At 44.2% G+C, this 18,819-nt stretch overlaps 1 protein-coding gene across 1 annotated transcript in view; it reads left to right on the top strand.

Moving 5' to 3' along the window:
- Positions 1 to 18,819, top strand: part of LOC119009027 (calcium/calmodulin-dependent 3',5'-cyclic nucleotide phosphodiesterase 1A-like) — a gene marked incomplete at its 5' end in the record, with an annotated part of 100,730 nt that overhangs the window by 43,387 nt on the left and 38,524 nt on the right. Inside the window, one exon of the mRNA XM_037079917.1 lies at positions 18,391 to 18,531. Within this exon, the coding sequence (XP_036935812.1) occupies positions 18,391 to 18,531 (141 nt within the window). The remainder of the gene's footprint in view (positions 1 to 18,390; positions 18,532 to 18,819) is intronic.

Below are 18,819 nucleotides of genomic sequence, written 5' to 3'. Positions count from 1 at the left end.
ATAATTAATGAGTATTTAATTAAAATGTATTTTATTTTCATTCATTCATTTTCAAAATGTAATTCTATGAAGATTATGGCGATCTTGTAACATCTAAATAAAACGTGTTTCGCCCTTAATACACGTCACAACCTCCAATGTGCGACACCCGCCACTGTGCGGTTTCTTGAACTTTTCGACCCCAGGTAGGCCAACTATGGAGAATTCAAAGAAAAGAAACGTGTCTGAAGAAAACAGGACGTTCAATGCTACGTGGGCAGATTCATTTGCTTTCACTGCTGACAAGACTGGTTTACCAGTGTGCTTAATATGTTATGAGAAACTAGTTAACAACAAAAAGTCAAATGTCCCAAGACATTTCCAGGACAAACACGCAGCCTTTGCTCAAAAATATCCGGATGGAGATGAGAGAAACAAGCCGTTTCGGAACTGACACGGAAGGCTGATCCGAGCAAAAATCACTTCAAGAAGTGGATGAAGTCAGCAATTTAAAGTACATATGCTAGTTTTGTTGCCGCTCAGGAAATAGTCAGGCACGGGAAGCCGTTCACAGGTGGAGAATATATAAAAGAATCTTTCATTAAGATTTCAGAACATCTATTCACGGACTTTAAAAACGAGTGAAATTGTGCAGAAAATCAGGGATATGCCCCTCTCTGCAAAGACTGTCAAAGACAGAACCATAAAAATGGCAGAAGACATCACCAGACAGCAAATTAAAGACATAAATTCAGCTGTGGCCTACTCAATTGCCTGTGATGAATCTAAAGACAAAGGTGATATGAACAAATAGCGCTGTTCTTCCGGTATGTAACCTCTGCTGGGCCACAGGAAGAAATGATTGAGTTGATACCACTAAAAGGCCAAACACGGGGGGAGGATGTCTGTGAGGCTGTCTTGAATTGTTTAAGAGCCAAAGGAATAAACCCCACCCACCTGGTGTCAGTGGCTACAGAAGGGGCACCGAGTATGACAGGAGCCCACAAGGGCTTTGTGGTTTTACTGCAGAAGTTGCTGGACAGAAAGTTGCTGACTTTTCACTGCATCCTGCACTAAGAGGCACTGTGCGCTCAAACATTTCCTCCGGTATGCACAGAAGTAATGAATGTTGTCATTCAGATTGTCAGTAGAATAATGGCGAAAGGTTTAAATCACCATCAGTTGCGTTCGTTACTGGACGAGCTGGAAAGCACGTATTCTGATCTCCTGCTGCACAACAAAGTCTGGTGGCTGTCCAGAGGTGAGGTGCTGAAACGCTTTGCCGCGTGTCTGGAAGAAGTGAAAACCTTCCTGGGCAGCAAAGGGCTCACATTTCCTGAGCTGGAACAGCCAGAGTGGCTGTAAAAGCTACACTTCTTTGTAGACATGACAGCGCACCTGAACACGCTGAACACAGCTCTTCAGGGTAGAGGACGTACAGACCTGCACATGTTGGAGGAGGTTTTGGCATTCGAGTGCAAGTTGACAGTGCTTGCCAGAGATTTACAGAAAGGTACACTGCCACACTTCCCCAGTTTGAGAGAGTTCAAAGAAGCTTGCATGATGAATTTGGAGTATCTACATTCTGCAGTCATCGCAATGCAAACAACGTTTGGGAAACGATTCAGTGAGTTCAGAGAGGAAAAAACCACATTATCTTTCCCTGTCACTCCCCTAAGCCTCGATCCATCCCTGTTGAATATGACAGCATTTCCAGGTGTGAGTCCACCTGATCTTGAGATGGAACTGGCTGACATAGCCGACAAAGACATGTGGGTGTCAAAGTTCAAGTGCTTGACAGCGGACCTTGAAGATGTTTCACGTCAGAAGGCCGTTCTTGCTCAGAATCTCAAATGGTGTGATATTGAGAACCTTCCCAAACCAGACAAACTTATGTTCGAAACTTGGAATGCTGTACACGACATTTATGTTAACATGAAAAAGTATGCACTTGGAGTCCTGTCGATCTTTGGATCCACATATGTATGTAAGCAGGTGTTCTCCAACATGAACTTTATTAAAAACAAACATCGCACATGCCTCACAGATGACAGCTTACAATCCTGTGTGAAGATGAAGGTGACGGCATACAACCCCGATGTGCAGACGCTGTGCGCTGAGGTTCAGGAGCAGAAATCACATTGACCAAATATGATAAATATTTTAATTGCCTATTATTTTGCATATATTCATATTTTTTCATTGTTCAGTGAAATAGACATTTTATTATTCAGGTTGAGAGCTGACTGCACGGTGCCAGTAAAAGGATAACGGCACACAGAGAGAGGACGGCATTTTTGGTTTGCTGCCAGTGGATAATTTAAGTTCGGCTTTTTTTTGTTTTTTTTTTCATTACTACAAGGACTCAAATAGACATTGAGTATTGAGCGTCTTTTTTTCTGAGTTAAAAATGTTTTGTTGCATGCAGAAATGTTATTTCATTTTCTCTGCAGTCGTTAATTGATTTCATAAATGTAACGCATTATAGTTTGTTTATACATAGCACAAAGGCCAAAAAAGAACCAAACAAAAAAACCCCTGTTATATTACAAAAGGGTTTTGTGGCTCCCAGTGTTTTCTTTACTGTGTGAAACAGGTCCAAATGGCTCTTTGAGTGATAAAGGTTGCCGACCCCTGATCTAGAGCAAGTATGCAAAGTCTGTTTGATCTGCCAACTCTGCTGGCGGCAACATAGAGTTGTCCATGGCTGAAGAAATCTCTTGTGCAGAAAACACCGACGCGTTGTAAAGACTGACCCTGTGACTTATTCACAGTCATCGCAAAGCATTGTCTCACTGGAAACTGTTTCCGTCCTAAGGTGAATGGAAAGATGTTGACAGATGGTATGAGGGTATTTCGTGGAATGAAGAGTGTGTCTGGCATTGATACCAATTACAGATTTTGCAATTAAGAGGTGTGGCAGTGTTTGCTATGGGAGCAGTTGGGATTTGGTGACCTGCTGAATCTGCACTGTAGCAAACGTGTTCTTCTCCTGGAAAAATCTTGGTGATGTACTCATTTACTATGTCGACTTCAGAGTTAGTTGGGCATAAAACACGTTTACATAGCCATGTTGGACAGCATGTCCTTATACACCCAATGGACAATGTCTTTCAAATTATCAACAGGGATTGTCAGTGTATCATTGAGTTTAATGGCAAACTCACCTTCTTCTGGCATTACTGGAATTTTAGCCTCACCAGGGTCCAAGAGAAATTTGGCAAAGTCTTCTTCAGCTTGTTGATGTTCTGCAGCTTGAGAGATCCTCATGTTTTCTGCTAGACGAAGAGTTTCAACATTTTTCCATAGGTATGAGCTCTTGCAACACCTTTCTATGATCTCGGTTCGGCTACGGTGTGGTATAACAGCAAGGATTTGCATCCAATCGCTCCTGAAGACCATTGTGATGCCACCAAATGGTTTGGCTGATCCTCGGAGCCACTGAAATGTACGGTCTGCAGCATCTAATGCACAGCGATCCATCATCGTCACTTCATCTGCGACCATGAGGTTTGTCATCCTAGTGAGTGTTGCAGTGCTGTCATGTTCACTCACACTGCAAGTGGATTCATCAGTGAGAATGAGAGGACATTTAGTTCTGCTATGAAAGGTGGTGCCTTTTGGCAGTAGTGTAGCTGCGATGCCACTCGCAGCTGTTGCAAGAGCCACTTTGCCTTCTGTACAGACTTTGTTGAGTATGTAGCAAAATATGAAAGTTTTTCTTGTACCACCACTTGCATCAAGCGCTATCATTTTTCCAAGTCCCTTTTCCACACTCTCCACCACTGTTTTGATAACAGTTTGCTGCTTGTGATTAAGTCTGTTTTCTATGTGAGTAATGCTAACTTGAAGTTCTTCCATGTTGTGATCAATCTCATGCTGGATGATGCGGGATCATGCCCAGACGTCCAACTCCCTTATCCGACCACTCTCCAGCTGCTCTGTTGCCTCTTGTTGCATTGAAACCACTTCGACATGCTGCTTACTGCACAGTAGCGTGTACGTTTTGCGCTTGTGCAAGATGCAATAAGCGGGTGGTGCCTGTGTTGTGAGTTGCAAACAAGAGGCTTATGCACGCAACTCTTTACTTTCGATCAAAACGAAGCTTAACTATTTCAGATAACAGCTGCATACTAAACATGCAGCGAGGCATTACCAAATGAACACAATTAATTTGTCCTGAATGGTCATGCTGGTACTGCAAAGCATGACAACGGGGAATGACGGAACGAGTGTGTAGAAAACCAATGCGCACACAGTATTCCGACCCTCCAACATATTGCACTGATTCGCTAGCACACCGCCAGTCAGAGAATCCAATGGCTCAGACGTCCGACGGCCCTCCTCCTCAGACTTCGCATTTTTAGTCGGAGCAGACAACATCTGCGCGGCTCTGAAAGCCTCCAATGTAGCTGAACACACCAAACATATTTGTTCCCGACCTCATCCGAGACTCTCCAAACACTTCAGACGTCCAATGATTGGGCCGGTGTGTTCCTGCCTTTTTAATCTTGCAGCTTGGCATGGAGTCGATCAGCCTGTGGCACTGTTGGTGTGATGGGAGCCCAGGTTGTTTCTATAGCAGCCTCCAGCTCTTCTGCATTGTTGGGTCTTGTGTCTCTCATCTTCCTCTTGACAATAAACCATGAATTTATGGGGCTGAAGTCAAGTGAGTGTGCTGGCCAGTTAAGCACAATAATCCCATGGTAATTAAACCAGGTATTGGTACTATTGGCAGTGTGGGCAGGTGCCAAGCCGTGCTGGAAAATGAAATAAGCATCTCCATAAAGCTTGTCAGCAGAAGGAAGTATGAAGTGCTCTAAAATTTCCTGGTAGGCAACAGCATTGACTTTGGACTTGATAAAACACAGTGGCCAAAACACCAGAAGATGACATGGTGTCAGGACCGGTGACCAGAACTCAGATGCAGACTAAAGTAGGTGTTTCAACACAGGTGAATTTATTGAAAGCAGCACAACAGTTTATGGTTTGAGTGGCTGGTGTTCAGAGGTGTCAAAAAGTGCAGGTGGAGTCTGGGCTCCAAGGCTCTAGGTCAGCGGTGCTCGCAGGCAGAACTGGGTCCAAGCTCAGGACAGGTGGTCTGAGACGAGACAAGGAAAAAGTAATAGCAAAAGGTAACTTAACACAAGTGCAAGTTCGGGTTTGGCTGGCGTATTTTCACACAAACTGATTCAATGATCTGGTAGGGTCTGGAAGGTTTGGCCTAGGTTATAAGGGTGCGTTGATTGAAGGATGATGAGCTGCAGGTTTGTAGGCAGGAGCTCCAGTCATCATGCCAACCAGTGGCTTCCAGAGCAGGAGAGAGATAGGGCACAACACAGAGACAGACGCCAAATGAAAACACACCAAAAGGGGCAAAAGAAAGCAAAAACTACATTCACACACATGAGGAAGCAGTGGGCTCATAAGGACGGCTTTGAGCAGGGAAACGTGAAAGGCTGGGTGGACCCTGAGAGTGCGGGGCAGCTGGAGATGAACGGTCATGCAGGTGATAACTTTCTCAACAACAAAGGGACCAATATTCTTTGGTGACACTTTCTTATAGACAGCTTTCAATGGGAGATCTCTTGTGAAGAGCCATACCTTGTCTGCAACCGAATAGGTGGGTTCAGGGGTGCGACAACTGTTGGCATGGCGCTGATATGGGGCCAAGGTTCTCAGCTGAGCGACTCAGGCTCGGTGCCAGGTGCAGTGACATCTCCGGATGTAAACCTGGACTGACGGGACGACCAACTCTCTCTCCTGAGTGGGAAACAATGAGGGTTGAAAACCATGTACACATTGAAAGGGCGACAGACCTGTGGCAGATGTGGGCAGAGTACTGTGGGCATACTCCACCCACGGAAGCTGAGAAGACCAGGAAGTGGGGGTGGAGGATGCCAAACAGCGCAGGGTGGTCTCCAGATTCTGGTTAGCCCTCTCTGATTGACTGGAGGATGGCTTGGGGATGGAACCCTGAGGCCAGGCTTACGGTAGCTCCCCTGGCCCGACTGAAACCAGGAGCTTAGCAGTTTCCTTAGCTGTGGGTAGTTTAGGCAGAGGCAGGGAACTGGAAAATTTGCTAAAACAGTCCACCACCGTGAGCACAACAGTAATTCCTACAGAGGGTGGCAGTCCAGAGAAAAAACGACAGGCGGGACCACGGGTGCCGCGGTTTGGGCAGAGTCTGCAGGAACCCAGCAGGTGGTCAGTTGGAGTCTTTATTCTGAGCGCATACAAGGCAGGCTGAAACAAAGGTCTGCATATCTGTCCTCATGTCTGGCCACCAGAACCGCCTGTGCAGGAAAGCCGGGGAGCAGGCCAACCCAGGATGGCAGCGAGTCTGGAGGAATGCCCCCACTGCAATACGGGTTGTTGGACAGAATGGGGTACAAATAGATGAACTGGAGGGCCATTACCTGGGTCCGACTGGTGCTGCGAGCCACCTCACTTCGCTCTCAATCTCCCAGGTGGCTGCCCCGATAATACAGGCCTTGGATGCGATGGTGTCTGGCTCCGCAGCTGTCTCCTCCCTCTCAAACAGTCGTTACAGTGCGTCGGGTTTGATATTTCTAGATCTAGGCCGGTAGGTGAGAGCAAAATTTAAACAACCAAAGAAGAGAGCCCACCTGGCTTGACGAGGGTTAAGGTGCTTGGCAGAATGGATGTATTCTAGGTTCTTATAGTCGGTCCAAACCATGAACGACTGCTTTGCGCCCTTCAGCCAGTGTCTCCACTCCTTGAGAGCCAGCTTTGTCTGCCAGCAGTTCACGGTTCCCGACATCATAATTCTTCTCTATGGGAGATAAACGATGGGACAAAAAGGCACATGGAGGAAGTTTATTATCCTCTGGGGGCTGTCGGGAGGAGTTTGGCTGAGTGAGAATAGGTGCTGAGGTGAACCTTTTCTTTAGCTTCGAAAAGGCTCCTTCACCCTCAGAAGTCCAGAGAAACGGCCCGGTGGGGGGGGGGGAGTGCAGTTAGCGGTGCAGCAACGCGGCTGTAATTTATGATGAAACGTCCATAGAAATTAGCAAAACCCAAAAATCTCTGAAGCTGCTTACTACTCTCTGGCTTGGGTCAATCCAAGACCGTTCTCACCTTCTCAGGGTCCATCCTCACCTGACCCTGGGCAATGATGTGGCCGAGAAACATGAGGGTGGAGGCATGGAACTCACACTTCTCTGTCTTGATGAACAGATGGTTCTCCCTCCGATGAGGTGTGATGTCACCACCAGGATTACACCAGTTCATTATTACATTATTTACCCTAAGTCCGGTTTTGGACCCGCCATTGTGTCCGTCAACAAGGGAGATGGGCTGTGGGGTTGGGCTTGCAGCTAGCGACACACGAACATCCACAGATTCCGCTTCCACTTTGTTGTTCTCGCGTATCCGGATCTCCTCAGACTGGAACAGGATCGGTCTGGACTTGCTCAGTCTCATTAATCGACAGCAGTCAGTTTAGATGCACAGAACGGGACCGAATTTAGGTATAAATCCGCTGGTTTCTTAAGGTATGTCGTGGAATCGAGCTCTGCAGTGACTGGCTCTGGTGCGCACGTGGCTGTGGTGGCTATGGTTAGCAATGCTGGTGGAATTGGTAAAGCATTTATGACATAATTTATTAACGGTATCATTGTAGTCCAAACAAATGCGACGTTGCACACCCTTGAACCACGCAGCAGCCATGGTGAGAATCTCAGGTCAGTCTGATCCTGATGTGCAGAGATATTTGACCCACACGTAGACACACAGACAGACAGACAGATTCCTTGCATTTATGGAGATATATTTCACCTTTAAAACTATTTACCTTGCCTTGTTTGATGTCATTATTTTCAGCACAAACCTCACATGTGTGACTGTACAGTTATTTTTTTCATTTTGACAGACTATATTAACAGTGTGGACCTAGAGAGTAGGAAAAAGTTCTTTTTTTTTACTGTGAAAACCACAAATATGCTCAACAAACCATTTTTATTACTTATGATGTAAATATAAGTTGTTGTTTACTAAATTTGTACATAAGTATTTAAAATTTACAAAGTTACATGTAACTATTTACATTTAAATGCACGCAGTGCCTCAGAATCTGGTCTGCATGAACTCAGTGAAGAGCTGCACTGCTTGCTCCACATTCAGCTGTCTCCTCATTGTTTTGACTCATTAAACAAAAAAAGGACTCCACTACACACTAAACACTATGTAACACACTAACTATACATTCCAAACACGCTAAATGTCACAAATCTCTCAACTCTCAAAACTCACTATCTCTATCGCTGCCTCTGTGACCGGCACCTGCTGCATTCACTTTTCCGCCCTGTCACTCCCACATCTTCCCCTGTCCCTCAGCAACCAAATCACGTGGCTTGTCATGTAATTTTTGATTAGCTGGTGTGGTGCCTTTTTCCACCAACAGGAATGCAATTTCAAACATTTCCGGTTTGCGGACACTTCAGTGAGGAAAGCCCGATTTCACTGTCTTTATGGAGAGAATTTTGTTCCTTTATTATTCAATCAAATAAAATAGATTTGAAACCAAAAAAGAGATTTGAGAGCAAAAAAGAGTAAGTTTTTTTTTTTAGATCAAAACAGAATAGGTTACAACTGAAAAAAAATGAGAGAACATATTTCAACTTTAATCAAAACTAATGTTTGTAAGTAAAAACATATGACCATTTTGCTTATAAATCAGTCCTCTTTGCTTTCAAGTTAAAAACCTTTGCTTGCAAATCAGTCCTCTTTGCTTGTGAGTTACAAAGTTTTGTTTGCAAATCAGTCCTCTTTGCTTGCAAGTTCTAAAGTTTTGTTTGCGAATTCAACTGCACTTGATGGGCGGGGCCTACGCTCGTGGATGAGAGAAGAGTTTCTATTGGTTGGTTTGACCTGGCTCCAGCACCAGCTACGTCTTCAGCATTACACCCACTTCTCCCGTGCTGTGCTGCCTGGAGGCAAGCCTGTTGCACTTGAAACGTTTCCCATAAGTAATGAATCGCGCTATATATTGCTTGCTACAGCCTGCTGTACATTCACAACAACAACAACACAAGTAATGAATTATAATGCGCTGCTGCTGCAAGCACACTGATTAGCAGCAACATGGTTGTCTCTGCTAGTCACGGCTGAATAAAGACTGCGCGTTGGACCGTTCTTAGGCCTCCGTGTCGTCCATTAACTTCTGTTTATGGATACCTCGTCGGGCATTATCCCTTACATGTTGCATGGTACTCATGGTGCCAAAACGTCACTGTTCCCACACAACGGTACTGTCAGCCGGGGGACGGATGGACGGAGAAGACTGCGGCAGCCCACAAACACCCGCTATAAAGCAGCTAACATTGAAAATGAGTACAGTGGCGCAGCGCCGTCGTTCCACCATCTGGGGAGAACTCTGACCGTGGATTACTAAACTGCCACTGACGTGGTGCCAGTTTCCACTGTGTAGCGGGCTGCCACTACTCCTCCCGGCTCCCGTTCTCACTACAGCCGATAATGTCAACAAACACACGTGGCGAATGATTTAACAAATTCATGCACATTACCAAACCCAGATTTATGTGTCTGTTATGCTGCTTTATAGCGGGTGTTTGTGGGCTGCTGCGGGCTTCTCCGTCCCTCCGTCCATCCTCCAGCTGACGGTACAGTGTAGGAACAGTGACGTCACAAAACTTTGTAACTCACAAGCAAAGAGGACTGATTTGCAAGCAAAGGTTTTTAACTTGAAAGCAAAGAGGACTGATTTATAAGCAAAATGGTCATGTGTTTTTACTTACAAACATTAGTTTTGTTTAAAGTTGAAGAAATATGTTCTCAACCTATTTTGTTCTCTCTATGATTGCCACTTGCTCTTTTTTGCTCTCAAATCTCTTTTTTGGTCTATTTGATTTGATTGAATAATAAGGGAACATAATTCTCTCCATACATCTGTCCCTTACTTGGCCTATCAACACGATTTGAAAACTGGTATATAGTTTCAAGGCTGCTCGAACACATCAAGTTGGAACTGAGACTCACAGAGGCTCTGTCTCACTGCTACGTCATCTTAAATTGGACACGTGATTTGGACGCACTGGCGTCTATCGACCCCAGAGGGTTAAAGGTTCTGGAAACCTTTGTAGGTGTTTTTAATTAGAGTGTGACTCCTTGAGTCTACAATATTAAACTTTTTTACAATATTCAAATATTCTGGTATGCTGAATCGTAGGTTTTCTTTAGCTTTAAGCTCATTGCCATGTAAGCTGTTGTCAGTAAGTTAAAACAAATCAAAGAAATATTTCATTTTGGGTGTAATGGATCTATTTGATATGTGAGTTTCACTTTTTAAATTGAATTACTGAAATAAATGAACTTTTCCATGATTTTCTAATTCATTGAGATGCACCTGTATTCTCCATCATGAAAAATCTTAAACTGAAGCTCAATTTCCAACACCTCGTTGCTGATGAACAGTGACAATTTAGACAATATGAGTTGTTTGGCAGGACTGGCAAGAGGAGAAACTGTTACAAGTGTGGTTGTGGAAACAACTCTCGACACACTCAGCGACAGTACTGACTTTATTGATCGAGTCCAGAAAAAACACAACTGCATTGTTCATCCTTCATGCTGCCTTCTAACTACAACCTCCCCTACTGCTAAAATACAGTCCTCCACCGAGTACTCTGCACTGACAAGTATTTTGATACTGGCTGAGGTTTCTGAAGCCTGCAGATGCATTATTACTGGGTCTGCTGCCTGCCACAACACAAAAACACACACTGGCTGCTGGCATCCAGCACACCAATCAGCACCCCGCAAACCATGCTTAAAGATGTGTGAATAGTAAGAAATTGTGACAATCACCAGTATAATTATACAGTTTTATCAAACCATTAGGAAAAACGCACAAAAAGAGCATCCACTCACTGACACACTTTCTACTGGCTAAACAAACGCTCACAAATGCGCATAAAAGAGAGAAGGACATCGAGAGAGTGAGACATTAATAGGGAAAGAGAGGTTCAATAGAGAGAGGCATCAATAGAGACATCATGGTGATATACATCAATAGAGAGAGAGAGGTACTGACAGAGAAAGAGAGTGGTATTGATAGATATGTTTATGTGATAATTTAATTTAATTTTCAGTAGAGATTTTCACATTTTCAGTGAGAAAAACGTTGAACATTTATGATGACCTTCTCTGAATTCAGTCTAAAAAACCATGGCTGTCAGGCTGGGGGATTGGGCTTACCTAGAGTGCCGGTGGTGGTTTGAAAAGGGGCGGGCCAGAGGAATGGAGGGTGATTGAGCAAGTGTGTGAACGCAGAGGGAGATTTGTTTGCCGCGACCCATGGAGTTTCGTTTCATAGTTTTTGTCCACATGTATAAATGTCCATAAATTCAACTATACTTACCGGACCGATGCTGAACGGGGACGGAGCAAGGGCTGACCAAGTGACGGACTGGGCAGTATCAGAGCCGCGAGACAGCAGGTAAGCCCAGTTACCTCACTTAGTCTGGCAGCCTAGTGCACTTCTTTGAATATGTCCGGCGCATAAGCCCTGGAAGCCCTAGACGAGCGAGTCCCATACAAGCATTGTTATGCAGGGTTGTGTTTGCTGTGACATAAATGGGAGCTTGTCCGGGATCAGTGTGAAAAAATTTGTTTGTGGCCATTAGCAACTAGCCCGCTAGCAAGGCCGCCAGCTCCCAATAACTAGAATTAGCACTGTCGCTAGTATTATTAGCTTCATTAGGATTAACTCTATAAACTCTATCGGTGATTTGGAAAGGCGCTGGAGTTGATATTTCCTCTCATAAAAAAGTGTGCGCAGCCAGCTTTTAGGTAGAGGTGTGTACAGCTTATGGGTGGACAAGCTTCTCAGTCTAAGTATCATCACAAACATAATTGTAATGTAAGCTGTAATTAAAGGGACAATATTAAGTTTTGTAACTAACTCGGTTTCTATTGCTGTTTCTGCCAGATAGGGAGGTAGAGCAGTGGATTTGGTTGTACTGTTGGAGAAGGTCTTGTGTAGTGTAACTACTGCAGATTTTGTTCAGGTGATAGTTGTATTGCTGCTGTATTGGGGGCAGTGTTTGTTGGTTGATCAAGTATTGTCGCATTAAAACTACAATGGCTACTGAAGCAGGTGATCCAATGTGGGTCAGTGAGCTGACTAGGGAGTAGTTTAGGAGGCTGAAGAAAGCACAGCTTATTGCGATGTCTGAGGAAGAGGAAGTTCTGCTGGAAAAGGACATGAACAAGCCAGCAATAGCAGCCTGTTTGATTGATCTCCTTCAGTTAGAAGACATGTGGTCAGATCACGATAGAAAAAGGGAGAAGGAGGCAGAGAGGGTCTATATGGAGAAAGAGAAGGATAAGGAGAGGGCCTATCTGGAGAAGTTGGCCAGATTAGTGGTTGAGAAAGCCGCCATGACTGGACACAAGGAGGGACAAAGGTTTGATGTTACCCGAGCACGCAGTTTCATGCCAGTTTTTGACGAAAGCGCTGTTGACATATTTTTGTAAATGTTTGAGAAAGTGGCTGTTGACAGCATGTGGCCCGAAGAAAAGTGGCCATTGTTGGTTCAAAGTGTGCTTACTGGGAAAGCTCAGAGAGCAGTGGCAGCTTTGGACAGTTGAGTGGGCCTTGAGTATGATGCTCTGAGAAAAGCGGTATTGGAAGCTTATGGCAGTGTACCGGAGGCTTACCAAAGGCAGTTTCATGATTTAAGGCAGCAGCAGGGTGAATCGTAATTGGATCTGTGGAGACAACAAGAAGTGGCATTTGATGGTTGGATTAATTCTTGTAAAGTTCATGATTATGTGGGACTGAAAAATTTACTGTTACCTGAACAGTTTAAAGTCAGTGTCCCCATGGAGGTTTATCATGAATGTGATGTGACTAGCCCACTGTGCGCAGCCGAGCTGGCTGAAGGTGACGAGGTGGCTCATGGTGGCCAATCTGGTGGGCTGACAGAGGAGAAGACCCCATGACAAGAGGCATGAAGGAGAATACCAACAGAGGAGGATTGTGATAATCGGGGGTGCCGCCCTCCAGTGGCAGAAAGGAAACCTTTTTATCACGTTCTATTTTCGGTGCCACTGGTGTCATAAATTGGGCCATAAGAAGAGTCAGTGTCCAAACTATTATGACAGGCAAGGTCCAGCGAAGCCAGTTAGGTTAGTGTTGGTCAGAAGGGAGGCTGGAGACAACCTTGAGGGTTCTGAGGGTTTCATCTCATCTTCAGCAGAAAGTCTACACATGCCAGTCACCATACTCAGGGACACTGGTGCCAAACAGACCCTGCTCCGGAAAAGTGTGATGGAACTGCTGAGTTCCACCTTCACTGGGCAGTTTGCTGTGGTGCAAGCGGTAAGTGGTGGTTACTAGCAAACCCTCCCCTTTAATGTAATTGACCTTGTTCTGGGAAATGATGTGGCTGGCAAGAAGGTCGTGCCTGACACATCTGAACAGCCATCAGACTCACCTAAGCTTAGAAACTTGGAAGAAGAGTATCCAAAGGTCTTCACTGCATGTGTAGTCACTGTGATGGCTGCTCCAGTAGGACCTGAGTCATTACCCCTTAACCGTCAGTCACTAGTGGAAGAGCACACGAAGGATCCATCACTGGGCTATGCTTTAAAGATGGCAACCTGCGTTAGGGAGGCAAGGGAAGTGCATACAGGCTATTTTGTGAGAGATGGGATTCTCTTTCGGAAATGGCGGCCTGCTGCATGGCCGGCCAATGAGGAGTGGACGGTGTGTGAGCAGGTGGTATTGCCCCGGAGTTAATGCCTCGGTGGTAATTTGGGCACAAGAAAGTCGAATAAGTCAACATTTTTTTATTAGCCCAGCATCAGAAAGGATGTGCAGCGGTTTTGTTGCTCATGTCTCATGTCAGGTGGTGGGAAAGACTGGTAGGGCTCCGCCTGTTGCACCATTGCAACCATTGCCCGTTGAACATGAGCCTTTTACTTACGTCATGGGGGTGGCTGTAGCTCAGCAGGTAGAGCAGGTCGACTGGTGATCGGAAGGTCGCTGGTTCAAATCCTGGCTCCAGGCAGGACTGAGCTGCATGTCAAAGTGTCCTTGAACAAGACCTCATCAGTGAGGTCCCTGTGATGAGCTGGCGACTTGTCCAGGGACTACCCTACCGAGCTATAGAACGCTTTCATAGCACACTAATAAGCATGATAAGAACATTTGTTGAAGCACAGTTTAAGGAATGGCATGAGGCCCTTCCGTTCGTGCTATTTGCTGTTCGTGATGCTCCCACTAAGTCCCTGGGTTTCAGTCCATTTGAACTCATTTTTGGACATGAAGTGAGGGGCCCGTTGCACCTGTTTAAGGAACTGGTGATGGATTTTACAACACCCAGGCTCGAGCTGAGCTTGATGATAATTTGCATCATTTGACAGAAGCTCAGAGGCAGGATGTTATTCATGTGGTTGATTCTTACCCCATGTTATTTAGTGATGTTCCTGGAAGAACCAATAGGGCAGTGCATGATGTTGATGTTGGCGATGCCATCCTGATAAAACAGCATCCTTATCATTACTCCTAATAAGAAGAACAAAGTCCAGGAGGAAGTAGACTATATGCTGACAGTGCCTGGAGCTCACCAGTGGTGCTGGCAGCCCAGGAAGGGAAGGCAGACAGGTTTTGTGTGTATTACCGAAAGCCCAATAATGTAACCAAAGCTGACACTTTTCCTATTCCTCGTCTTGAGGATTGCATCGATCAGGTTGGCCAAGTTAAATACGTAACCAAGGTGGATCTCTTGAAGGGCTATTTCCAGGTGCCATTGACCGAACATGCCAGTGAGATTTTAGCTTTTGTTACTCACAATAGGCTGTACAGGTTTAAGGTCATGCCCTTTGGCATGAAAAATGCCCCAGCCACATTTCAGCGCTTAATGAATTCTGTTACCCAAGGGTTGAGGAACACAGTGACCTACAGTGATGATGTGGTAATCTTTAGTGAAACCTGGGAAGAATACCTTGGACAGATAGGGGAGCTATTCGAAGCTCTCAAGCAGGCTGGTCTAGTGGTTAATTTGGCCAAGTGTGAGGTTGGTAAGGGTAGGGTGACTTACCTTGGACATCAAGTGGGTTGTGGAGTTGTGCTGCCAACAGTGGCGAAAGTTAAAGTGATTGTGGATTTCCTTGTCCCATGCATTCGAATGCAGCTAATGCGACTCTTGGGAATGTATGGATACTATCGCCGCTTTGTGCCCAATTTTGCTACTGTTACGACCCCTTTAACGAATCTGTTGAGGAAAAGTGTAAAGCGGGTTTGGTCAGAGAGATGTGAGGAGGCGCTCGCTCATGTTAAAGCTATGTTATCCAGTCATACATTTCTCAGAGCTCTAGATTTCTGTCTGCCATTTCTTCTCACAGTTGAGGCTTGTGATGTGGGGGTCAGAGCTGTTTTGCTTCAAGCTGGAGGGGATGGTTGTGAGAAACCTGTGGCTTATTTCTCAAAGAGGCTGGACAAACATCAGGAAGTATATTCGACCATTGACAAGGAGGCCCTGGCTCTGGTCCAGCAGTGAAGCATTTTGAAGTCTATGTGGCCAGCAGTGAGAGGGTTGTGGCATACCACAATCCTTTGGTTTTCCTGGCTAAGTTCCGAAGTGCCAATGCGAGGGTGTTTCTCTAGAGTCTGGTTCTACAACCATATAACCTTGAGGTGAAGCATATTGCAGGCAAGAATAATGTGGTTGCTTATTCCCTATCCAGGGGCTGAGAGTTGCTCAGGGAAAGGGATGAGTAATCAGGAATAGGTGGTTGAGAGCCTGTTCTAATTTAAGGGGAGAGTTTAGAGTTAAATGAGTAGATTGAGAGGGGTAAAGAAGTACACACTACACACTGTAGCTCTTTTGTAAGCTAAGCTTTGTAAAATTCATGAATTTTATCTGAAATAAGGAGAATGAGACATAATGTCTAAAAAGGAGAGAAAGAAAAAAAACGCTGAACAGGGATGGAGCGCGGGCTGACCAAGTGACGGACCCGGCAGTGCTGGAGCCGCGAGACAGCAGGTAAGCCCAGTTACCTCACCTAGTCTGGCAGCCTAAAGCTCTTCTTTGAATATTTCTGGCGCACAAGCCCTGGAAGCCCTAGATGAGCGAGTCCCATACAAGCATTGTTTTGCAGGGTTGTATTTGCCGTGACACTGACCATGAGGGAAGCTGTCAACTGTCTTTAATTGTCAACATGATAGTAGCCATACTCCATGATGAAGGAAGAAATCAGTGCATGAGGACTTGCTACTGTCTTTGTAACAACATGGATCAACCAAATGTTGTTTATTTCAGTTTTCCCAACACATGACTACATTTGCTGTACCTAACTGTGCGACACTCATGACGCTGCGGGCAGTTTTTTTTTTCCTTCTGCAAGAACGATGATCCTGACTCTGTTCAGCTTCGCTTGTTTCAGTGTTTGACATTTACACATGCAAAATAATACAGACTAACCAAAATGCTGACCTCTCCACTCCTCCTCTCCTCACTTCCTCTCTCACCCTTCTCCTAATCTCCGCTCCTCCCCTTTCCTTCTCATCTTTGCTCCCCTCCCCTCTCCTCTCCTCTCCTCTCCTCTCCTCTCCTCTCCTCTCCTCTCCTCTCCTCTCCTCTCCTCTTGTAATAATAAAAAAACAGGAAGAAATCATCAATCTTGCAGATTGATGTGGCAATGTCAATGTTGCATTATCGGCTAGAAAATGAAATAAGGCCGAGGCATTAGGAGCAATTTGCTGTTCACAGGGTTTACTCAACCACCATTTGCATGCTGTTTGAATGGGCTGACCTCAGGGCAGGGTAGAGGGGGAAGTGTTGAACAACAACATCTATGGATGTATTATAATGTGGCCTTTGATTTTATACAGCCATATATTTATTCAATCTCATTAACTAAATAAGATTCAAAATATAGTGTTTTGTAAAGGAAATGTGAAAGTATAATAGAATATCATTGAAGCAACTAATAAGAAGACAAAATAGATATTTTTTACAGAATGCTTTGAAAAGAGCTTTGAGGAATAAAATAATAAGAATGACCCCTGTGACATAATACATCCAGCCGAGTCATTAATTTTCTACTCTAGAAGGCCAAGCTCTATGTCAGTCATAACTTGACCAGAACTAAACTAAAACTGAAAAGCTCACTTGACTACTAAACCAGTGCTCAGAATCAAACACATATTGTACTCCCCAGCATGTACAACTGAATCGCAAAAGCAAAATGTAAATAAAAGACTGGCTGGGGTGGCAAACGACTCTCCACAATTTAAACAGAAAGAGAATGATTTCCATTGTTCACGCTTGCAGCATCCCTATGTGGTTCATGCTTTGCGTCTTTCCTGAAAACACAGGTCATATTGTATTAGAAGGAGGGACGTACAAGACAGAGATTCCTTGCTCTTATAGAGAGATAATATAACAATTGATAAGAATAAAAAATAGTTTAATTGCGGTTCCTCAACTTGGATGGTTGTAATTTCGGATTAGCAGGCTACACATCTGTGATTAAAGAAGTAAAAAAACACAGTCACATACAAATTGAATGATTGATCAGTTACTTATAGTTATGCAGGCAAAACTCAAGGCATACATTACACAGCCTTTTTAATAATAATCAAATGCTTTTCCATCATCATCAACTGTAACAGTGTACAGTGTTAACATCTACTGGCTGAGGCAGATTAAACTAGCTTTCACTCCAAAAGTTGTAATCATCACTGATCAGTTGTAATTCACCTGTTTAAGTTGTTATATTGCATGTTTTGATGGATGTTTCATGTTTGAGTTCTAATGCACAGTGGATGGCTTACTGTCACATTTAGCATACTCTCATTCAACCTTGTGTCACAAGCAAAGACCTGAAGAGACCAGAACCATTACATGCCATGATTATATATTTCTATTATTTTCTGCTGTATCCTGTTAGTGAACTTGACTGCATTCTTAAAATGTTTAACCTGTATTTGTTAATATTGTAATGTGACATTACCGTAGTTTTATGCAGCAGAGGCAAGACACAAGACGTAAAATGGAGCATTCAAGACTTACGCATGAAAAGGGGTGCTGCAGCAATGCACCAAATGAGGAAAAATACTGTGGTTTTTGAAAAAAAGTATATAAACTTATCAAAGGATCATTAATAAAACACTCCTGACTCAACAAGTCTCTTGTCTTCTTCTAGTTGTTGTGACAACCTCTAACAGAACAAGATGAGCTACCCATTTCCAATATTTTTGTGATAAAAGTGATAAAAGTATGATGAAGTTGATGTGCTAACAAAGTAATAATACTTCTGCTCTGAAACGGAAACAAGATTACAATTATGCATTGCAGAAGCACCTTTGTTCCAGCAGATTTGTCATCAAGGTTCTTGGTGGTATTTCCTCTATTTCAGGTCCCAGTTTCTGCTCTCATATCATTTGTGGATTCATTGGAGGTTGGCTACAGCAAACACAAAAACCCATACCACAACCTGATGCATGCTGCTGATGTTACACAGACCATACATTACCTGCTTCTCAAGACTGGTATTGTGGTAAGTACAAAAAATTGCCCATATGAAAAATGTAGCAAAGTTTAAAGGAGCTACTGGCCACCTACTCTATATGCAAGGCTATTATCAATTAATTTTATTTAAGACATAATAAAAAAATCATGAAGACCACAAAAGGTAGAGACATAAATGCATGGCAGGGTTGAATCTTAGGAAATGGTATTCCTGTAGATACCCATTCAAATTATTTAAGGACAGTACTTGGTGAGATCAGGATGAAGAGGGGAGAGCTAAACAAGAGAGAACTGGTCCATCTTCTATTTTCAAATA

This window comes from Acanthopagrus latus, chromosome 19 (assembly GCF_904848185.1).
Source record: "Acanthopagrus latus isolate v.2019 chromosome 19, fAcaLat1.1, whole genome shotgun sequence".
Classification (NCBI taxonomy): Eukaryota; Metazoa; Chordata; class Actinopteri; order Spariformes; family Sparidae; genus Acanthopagrus; species Acanthopagrus latus.
Note: the sequence above shows the minus strand (reverse complement) of the source record. Positions and strands in the feature narration are given on the sequence as shown.